The 8,852-nt window shown below is 44.4% G+C and overlaps 1 protein-coding gene across 3 annotated transcripts in view; it reads left to right on the top strand.

Annotated features, from left to right (window-relative positions):
• The first annotated feature begins 342 nt into the window (after positions 1-342).
• PLEKHS1 (pleckstrin homology domain containing S1) overlaps positions 343-8,852 on the top strand; it is a 33,707-nt gene continuing 25,197 nt past the window's right edge. For 2 of the 3 annotated variants that reach the window (XM_025190695.2, XM_025190694.2), the window contains exons 1-5: positions 343-442; positions 2,830-2,976; positions 4,346-4,434; positions 4,524-4,630; positions 6,137-6,271. In XM_025190695.2, the coding sequence (XP_025046480.2) occupies positions 2,946-2,976; positions 4,346-4,434; positions 4,524-4,630; positions 6,137-6,271 (362 nt within the window). In that variant the 5' untranslated portion in view covers positions 343-442; positions 2,830-2,945. Of the gene's footprint in view, positions 443-2,829; positions 3,092-4,345; positions 4,435-4,523; positions 4,631-6,136; positions 6,272-8,852 lie in introns of those variants that run through there. The other variant, XM_075935449.1, reaches the window with a different exon arrangement.

The following is an 8,852-nucleotide window of genomic DNA, read 5'->3' as shown; positions in this document are numbered from 1 at the left end:
TCCTAAAGTTATTTTAAAGCCAGAAAACATTTATCTACAAAGACAGAGCAAAATGTCAGGCTCATGCTGAAGAAAAATATTTACCGAAAGGAAAACAGAAACCTGAAAATAAGGTTGTCATTGTTTTCCTCCTGTCGAGGCTAAATCAAGCATGATTTTTTTAAATCAGTCGATCAATGTATATTAATCTCCTGGATTTCCTCTGTTTGAACAATTTGTCATTCAACTAAACTGCTATGGTAAAATGTGCCACATGGTGGAACCTTGGGAATTTCCTTGTGTGTCATATTTCACATGGTGCTTAGTTGACTGGTATAAGTAGGTACTAGCATTGCTGGGCAGCAGCACAGAACAGTGTGATTGGGAGACTGATACAGTGGCTCTGTGAACATATAAAGGTGCATGTTTCTAAGATCATCTATACACTAGACACCTGTCGCCTGTAAGTACTAATACAGCTTGTTTGTCTTTCCCAGTGTTACGTTTAAAGTTTAAGATTAACCTCCAATGTTATTCATTTACAGGACTTAATCTGCATTTTAACTAAAGATTTTTAAACACTGAAAGAAATCAAAAGCCGAGGCAGCAGAATCGTGAAATTGCTATTGTCTAGCCTAAATGAAAATTTTGCTATTTCAGAAAGGTTCCCCCTCACTGAATGAAAGAAAGTGATTAAGCTGTGGTTTACAAAATATTAATTGCAATAATGTGGATGACTAAGAGCCCTATTGTAATTTAGCTTCTTTTGTCTTTCTACCCACGTATCTTGACCTTTACTCAAATTTAAATGAGTCTTTTTTTTCGGCTCCCTTCGTAGACTCATGAAATGTTGCTTTTGTGATCATTATATAGCATTTGAGAGTTTAGAAGACTTTGTTAATCTGGTTTAAAAGAGTTTTCCTATGCCTTTCATGGAAACAAAAGGGGTGTCAGAGTAATATTAAAACTCAGATAAAGAATGCAAGTGGCTGCACATTTCCACCCCCCTAGGCTCCAACATTTTTATTTGGAGTCTAAAAAGTCGACACATGAAAATCTTATTCAGTAAATGTTATAACAGATATTCTGCCACAGCATTTTACTACAAAACACCCTCTCACAAGGCAAAAACACTAGGGTTTATTAAAAAAAAGGGGGGTGGGGGGAAGGTACAAATTAGTATAGAGGTCTCTAATGGCTGCATTATAGTATCACCTAAAACAGCCACTATCTGAGTCAACTGCTTAGATCTCTGTCCTGTGACAAAATAATGTTTGGGGGTCACCCAGGAAGTTAATATCAGGGGACTAAGGCCAGAAAAATAAAGAACAAACTCTTACAACCCACATGTCTGTCACACATGGTGGCTGATGAAACTGGAGAAAAAGAAGCCACCGAGATCTGACAGTCTGGAAGGGAACCTGGTTGAGCACTAGAGGAGGAAATTAAAACAAACTTGAATTTACAAATAGTGAATCTTTTTCAGGATATTGAGAACTGCTTCCCAAGTGAAAGAACAGAATGGTATCTAACCGAGGCTAACTTTTGTAGGTGGCACTCTCTAGCTACGTCTACACTGCCAGTTTTTGCAGTAGAAATTATGCCAATCGAGGGACTCATTTGCATTAGTCACGATCTCATTTGAATATTTTCTGCCGATCCATTTTTGAGCTAGGGGTTTTTGCGCAAAAACAAGCAGTGTGGACATTTCCTTTTTGCGCAAGATCAGTATACCTTCTTTTTGAGGCATAAGGATCTTGCACAAAAAGGAAACATCCACACTGCTTGTTTTTGCACAAAAACTCATAGCACAAAAACAGATCGGCAGAAAATATGCAAGTGAGATTGCGACTCATGCAAATGAGTCCTTCGTTAGCATATTTTCTGCCGCAAAAACTGGCAGTGTCGACGTAGCTTGAGTGTGCCACCTACAAAAGGTATACAACTGAAAGAGACCAGATTTGTTTTTCAATAAGTATGGAAGTAATAGTAACACAATTCAATGGCATTCAGCACATGCAGGTGGTGACATGCCCACAGTAAAGTAACTAGTTGGCACAAGTTCAGTGAACTCCGTTCAAACTGAAAAGAAATAGGAAGGCCAAATATAGCTAGAAGACAAAGCTCAGAGTGTGATGATGCAGAATGGAGTCCTTGGGTAAAAGTGTTAAAAGGCAAAATACCTAAAGCAACAACAGAAATACAACACAGAGTAATAATCTAAAATCACTTCCTGTTGGGTTTGGCTCCACACTCAGGAGCTCCATAGATCAAGAGTCGGAGGTTTCTCTGGTCCTACTAAAAACTTCTCTCTTAAATGTTGTTAGAAATACACAAAGCACCTTTTGCAAAATTCTGCCCTCTGTTAGGCAGGTTTTCTCTTTTCAGCTCTGTTATCAACCGGTTATTTAAATACTTATCTCCTCTCGGTCAGAGTGAAATCTCAATTAGCCTCATGAAAATGTGGAGTAATTCCAGGGAAAAGGAGATATTCTGAATCTATGCCGAGGTAAGGGAGAATAGATGTTCTCTCAAACCTTCAGTCTATAAAATGGATCCTGGCCTTTGTTGTGTGTCATCAGCCCAGATCTTCAAGCACCTAATCTCATCAACAGTTGGTTTTCAGTGCCAGCCACACTGAGCACTGCCAGAAACAAGGAATTATAATCATTGTTGTTTCATGGTTACAGTTGCTGATAATTTGTGAAAGGGACAGAAAATAAAGTTCTTCGGGCAAGTGTCCTTCACGTAAAGCGAATCCCCTTGGCCTATATATATATATAAAAAAAAAAGATACTTGTGATCGGTTTGGGAAAATAACATGATGTGTTTTCTTTTACTCAATGCTAGATTCTGCCAGGAGGGTTCTTTGCCAAGGACGGCACTACTCCGCTTGATTCAGGGTGAAAGTATCTTGCCTGGAATCTCTGCTTCGTTTGATTTTCCAGGCTGCGGAAGCAATCAGAATGCCTTTTAAACCTCCAAAATCTGCCACAGGTACAAATGAGAATCTAGCAAGATTTGTCAAAGGAAACGTTGCTCCAGCCTCCAAATGATTGCTGTTATAATGTAACATCCCTGTCAATGAGGTGCTGGCACCTTGCAGACAGAGGTATGGCAAGGGCATTATGCGCCTGAGGGCAAAGGCAAAATTTACACCCCTGCCGCCATGCGGTGGGGCCCTGAACCTGGCACACAGCTGTGCCTGACTCTGTGAGGAGAAGGGTGGGGAGAGCTTGTACTGCATTGTCCCCCACCCGCTCCAGTTTGGGGCTGGGCCTCCGCACACACTAACCCGCCGGTGGAGATGGAGGAGGGTCATGCTGGGGATGGAGAGGAGGCTCCCCATGGGCAGATCTCACTGCACCCCATACCTAAATGTTCCTCCATTCCCCTCAGTTTGGGGGGCCACTGGTGTAAAGGAACCAAACAAGTCGGAGACACATTCAGTAGTTTCAGAAAACTCATGGCTCCTTTTGACCCATAGCAAAACTCCCATCGACTTCAGAGAGAAAGAAAAAGAGAGAGAGAGAGAGAGTCTGTCTGTCTAGCTATCCATGCCAAGATGGGGTTTGCTGTGGGCAATGGCATGGCCTTTGTGTGCTCTCCAGCTGCCTTTACCTGCTCCCTGTGTAAGGTGCCACAGGACTCCTCGCCGTTTTTTAAAAATAAACCTACATCTTAAAGACTGGCTACTAGATTATAAAGAGTTGAACTGGAACTTACTCATGTACAGCCCATTTCAATGAATCACAACACACATTAAATATGAAGTCGTTTAGGTTTTGATTAGTCAATTCCACCCAGTGATCACAAACTGAGCTAGCTTGCCACGGTGTGCTGGGTCATGGGTCTATGCATTTGGGTTTGTTTTGTCCCGGAGGCATTAACTTGCATTTTCTCCATTTTACTTTCTGATCTTGTTAGCTTCTACCTTGCTCTGAAGTATTTTCTGTCCTCTCCGGTGTTTGTAACTCTTCCAAATTAATGCCATCTGCAAATTGCATTAGTGTGCTATTTATTCCCTCTTTCAGCTCACTAAAGAAGAAGTTAAATTAGATCAGACCTAATACAAAGCTTTGCAGCATCTCACTAGACCCCTCCTCAATATATTGTCAGTAATCACTGCTCTGTATTTCCAGTTTGGGGGCAGTCAACAGCAATAACATCAACATCCATGGGAGGATGCTCAGTCTGGGCATTTTATAGCTGTTATTTGTGCTTGTCTCCTCTTATTGCACAGGCTTCATGGTCTTTTTTAGCACAGAAGCCCAGCACTCAGCACCAATTTCCAAGCAGGCCAACATAGGAGATTAATAAGCCACAAATTGAGCAGTGGTGCCATTAATTTCTCTTTGATTGGCAGGCAGTCAAGCCACCTTTTTCCAGGGAGAAGAAATCTGCAAGCAGGGAGAGTTCATCAAGTCACCCCCTCCTCAGCTTTTCACTTCACAGGTACAGCATACCCAAATTAGTCAACCTCCAGCCACCCCTTAACAACCAGCTGCTATTGCTGAGAGGCAAACGGACTTTCCTTTCTGCAGGGGTCCTGGAAAAAGCGCTATTTCATCTTGTGCAAGCCTAGCAAGAGATGCTACATGCTGAAGTACCTTAAAGGCCAACAGATAAAGGGCTCCATTGCAATTGATCAGTAAGTATCTGAAGTTTATCTTTTTTTTTTCCTTTGAAACCACACATCTGCTGCCTGAAATGAGATCACCAATTTAACCTTTTGCTACTGATTTAGGGCCTGACCCACAGCCATTGGAAGTCAGTCGAAAGACTCCCACTGACTCCAGGAGGCTTTGGATGGGTTTGAGAGTGTTGTATTATTTGATAAACTTAATGGGATTTCTATAGACAAAAGTCAAGCTATGGCTATATAAAAGATCCAGGCATTAGTGCTGCACCCAGCACTAAAATAATGCTTCTGTTACCTACAGTAGTAGTAGCTGGTCCCTTTATCTTCTCCAGGAACAACATCGAGTGTTCCTAGGTGCAAAGGGATTCTGCCATGCCAATGTTGAAGAGTGCCTTTCTCCACATTGGGACTTTACAGGGAAGGATCTATTCCACTTCGGGGGGGGGGGTTAGGGGCTTTCAGAAACTGGCTGGAGGCTAGTGCATTTCAGCTGGGTACACACCATCAGCCTGATCCCACACAATGGTGCTCTCCAGAAATCCTGGGGGAACCTAATTTTGTCGGGGGGGGGAGGGGCAAGTTATATGAGGAATGGCACAGGCTGCTCTGCACTGCCTCCTCCTACCTGCACTGGGATAGCATGTGGCCATGGCAGTGCACAAAGCAATTAGTTTCTGCACAGTGCTGAGCACTCTTCTTTGGGCAGACAGAGGCTAGGAGACTCATTGGGTGCTCGTCCTCGCTCTTGGCGGCATGGACAAAAGCTAATCACATTCTAGCGCTGAGTGTTTGGGATATACAAGATGCAGGATTGGACGAGATAAGGCTTGTCCAATGTGTTTTGCACCTCGGGCCTAGTCCAAAGACTAAGTCTTTGCATTGGCATCAAAGGACTTTGGATGGGCCCTTCCCCTCCCTGTTGTGCTTTTTCTATTGTAAAGAAAGCTGCATTCTTTGCTTTCCTAAGCAACGCTTTATGTCTGAAAACTTTCCAGATGGCTGAGTCAAATGTGTGGTGTTTTGTTTTGTTTTTAAATCATGTAATGACCGTTTAATTCCACCCATAAAGCTGTGGGGTTTTTCTCTTTTATGAATTAAAATTGATGATGATTAAAAAAAAAATTCAAGGAAGGAAGGAGTTTCAGGTCCCAAAACCTGATTTTATCCATTTTTTTAAAAAAATGTTGGGAACGTCACCATTAAAAACCCAGCAAATCTTTGATTTACTTTTGTGTAACCTTTCTGTGAAAGGTGTTACATTTCTCAACCAGCTCCATTATTGTTGGTTGTATAAAAACATTCTGTAATAATTACAGCACCTACCATAATGGGGCTCCACTCTTGGCTGCCCCTGAGGTACCATCGTGGCAAGCATGATTCATTTATCTCAGAGAAGTTATTTATACAATAGTACGGAAATTATCTAGCAAACCCTTGATCCTCTTGGCTTTTATAGATGATCATTTCACCCAGGGCATGAATGTATGTGATAAGCAAATGGTTCATACCCAACAGGATTTCAAATGTAGAGATTGGCATCAATAATTATGAGAAGATGACAGCAATAAGGAAGATGTTCAAGTGCTGCCCTGAGGAAGTGATATCCATCAACACGGAGAGCAGGGATTACTACCTCATTGGGAAGGACAGGTACTCATGGTGGGGGATATGGCAGGGGACATAGCTACCAAAACAAGTGGCTCTTGGGAACCATGGGGCAAGAAAGTCTTATACCTGTTCATGGGGAATCAACTGTAGAGAACAAGTCTGCTCTGTTCATGGGGCCTCTTGCCTGTGTGTGTTGCTGCCACCTGTGGTCTTCTCCAACCATCGGGGCTGACAGGCAAGCCTCTAACCCGACCTAGCAGACAACATCTATACAATGTGCTCTCCTCTCAGGGCAGTGTGGCTTAGTGGCCAGAGTCTACAGTAACACTTCTCTCAGGGCAGCATGGCCTGATGGCCAAAGTCTATAACAATGCCCTCCCCTCTCAGGGCAGAGTAGCCTAACAGCCAGAGTCTATAGCAACATATCTCCCCCACAGGGTATCGTGGCCTACTAGCCAAAGTCTATAACAATGCCATCCTCTCTCCCGGGGGGCAGCATAGTCTAATAGCCAGAGGCTATAACCACAGGGCTGTGCCCTCTCATGGGGTTGAGGAGGAGAGGGGAGGGGGATCCGGCCCCATCCACTCCACCAGGTCCAAGCCCAGGTGCCTGTCAGTGGTGGAGTGGACAACCACTACCTTGGCAGGAAATCCTACTACAACACACCAAGCTCTGGGGAATTAATTCCCCACCTTTGGCTACTTCCTTCCAGTGTCCTCTGGGTAACCCTCTCCGTCTCTCCCCTCCGGACTGGATGCCTAGTCTGCAGCCTCCCACTGGCTTGTCTCGGTCCGCTGGGGGGGGGGGGGTCCTTTTCAGGAGCTCCAACCGTACCTCCTTCCTGTGTGGCATCCCCACGGGCTTTTATAGTTGACTCCAGAAGGAGCATGCCCAGCAGAGCTATGGGGGCAGGGCCTCCACAGCCAGGTGAGCTAGATTAACCCCTTCAGCCGCAATGTGGAGTTGGTACACCCTGTCACAGGGGAAAATGGGGCAAGCTCATCCTCTACAGTCCAGCGGAAGAATAGACTATAGGGGAATGATTCTGGGGTTGACTCCTGGTTCCCCAGCTCCCTCCACCACACTTAGAACTCCCATCCACTCCACAGGTGGAAATAGGGAAAGATCAGGAATTAATCAACAGACATTTGGTCGGGGAGGGGGGCGGGCAAACTCTGCAGACCAGCTCCCAGCTGCTTTGCCCCAGTTTTTCTCCATTTTCTTCCCCTCCTGCAGCTGTGTCAATGAGAGCTTTTTTCATCTAAGTACGTACTGCAGGATAGTCCCCTGTACTCATAACCAAAGCAGGAAGAACATGTCTGAGCCCAAAGAGAAAAAACCACAAATACCTAGTTATCATTCAAGCATGCCACCCTCTGCATTCATGCAGTGCATTGTTCCCTGAAGTCATCTAGTGGAAAAAGTTAGAGACCATCAAATTTGTCCTATTGGTGAACAAAACGCAGCATCTCCTTTTTCGTCATCTGACAATTCTACCGCCTTTTCTCCGTCTGCCTGTTTAAACATATTTCTGAAGGTTACACCAGGCCATCTGCTAGGCCGCAGTCCTGCAGGGGGCTATGCATTCCTGGGAATCATGTGGAATGGAATCTGAGAAGCACCTCACAGGAATTCTCCACACATGACAGAATTGAGTCTGTAGAGACCGTCTTTCCACCATATCATCTCACTTGTCTTTATTAGCCAATGCTTTGTGTAATTTGGCTATGCATAGGAGCATATGACTACAGCACAGCTGGATTTTGAATAGGTGCCTACAGAAAGAAAAGCCTCCTCACAGGACCAGTCTAGCAGGGAATGTTTTGTCCAGTGGATCTGCATTGTTTTTGGATCTGCTGGCCTCACTCCTACAGTTTTCTAAGGCTACTGCAGATAGGGTTGCCAGGTGTCCGGTATTGACCTGGACAGTCCAGTATTTTCGCCTCCTGTCTGGTAAAAAAAAAAAATCAGAAAATACCGGACACCTAAAATGTTTGGTATTTTCTGGTTTTTTCCCCCCTACCGGACACCTGGCAACCCTATGACACACTCAGCAACTGGGCCCAGCCCCCGGCCTCCAACCATCTGCTTACCTGGTTCCGCAGGGAAGCTGCCTTCTGGATCGACCAAGAAAACAAGATGGCTGCTGGCAAAAAGCCTAAAGACCTAAAGCAAGGGGAAGCAATGCCTTCCCTGGGTCTTAGTGCTCAACCTCTCCGCTCTTCCTATCCCTGTTATGAGTGCACACACTTAAAGGGACCATGCTGTTTTTAATGCACTTTTTTTTTTTTTTTTTTTTTTTTTTTTTTTGCTTAATAACTGTCAGGGGCCTTTTTCTTTCTTTCTTCTCAACAACTTTGGTCTCCCTCTTCCCCCCCCCCCCCCCCAACAGAATTTTTTCCCTGGTATTTTTTTTGGGGGGGGGGGGAGGAGGAGAGGCACAGTGTTTGGTATTTTTGATTAAATCATCTGGCAATCCTAACCGCAGAGCTCCTTTAAGGCAGTGCTCTACCATTGTAATGGAGAGGCAGCTTTCCCCGTATTGGGGCCAGATCAAAGCCCACTCTAGTCAATGGAATAACTTCCACTGACGTCCGTGGCTGTAGCTTTAGACCATTAGAC

This window comes from Pelodiscus sinensis, chromosome 8, assembly GCF_049634645.1.
Source record: "Pelodiscus sinensis isolate JC-2024 chromosome 8, ASM4963464v1, whole genome shotgun sequence".
Taxonomy (NCBI): domain Eukaryota; kingdom Metazoa; phylum Chordata; order Testudines; family Trionychidae; genus Pelodiscus; species Pelodiscus sinensis.
Note: the sequence above shows the minus strand (reverse complement) of the source record. Positions and strands in the feature narration are given on the sequence as shown.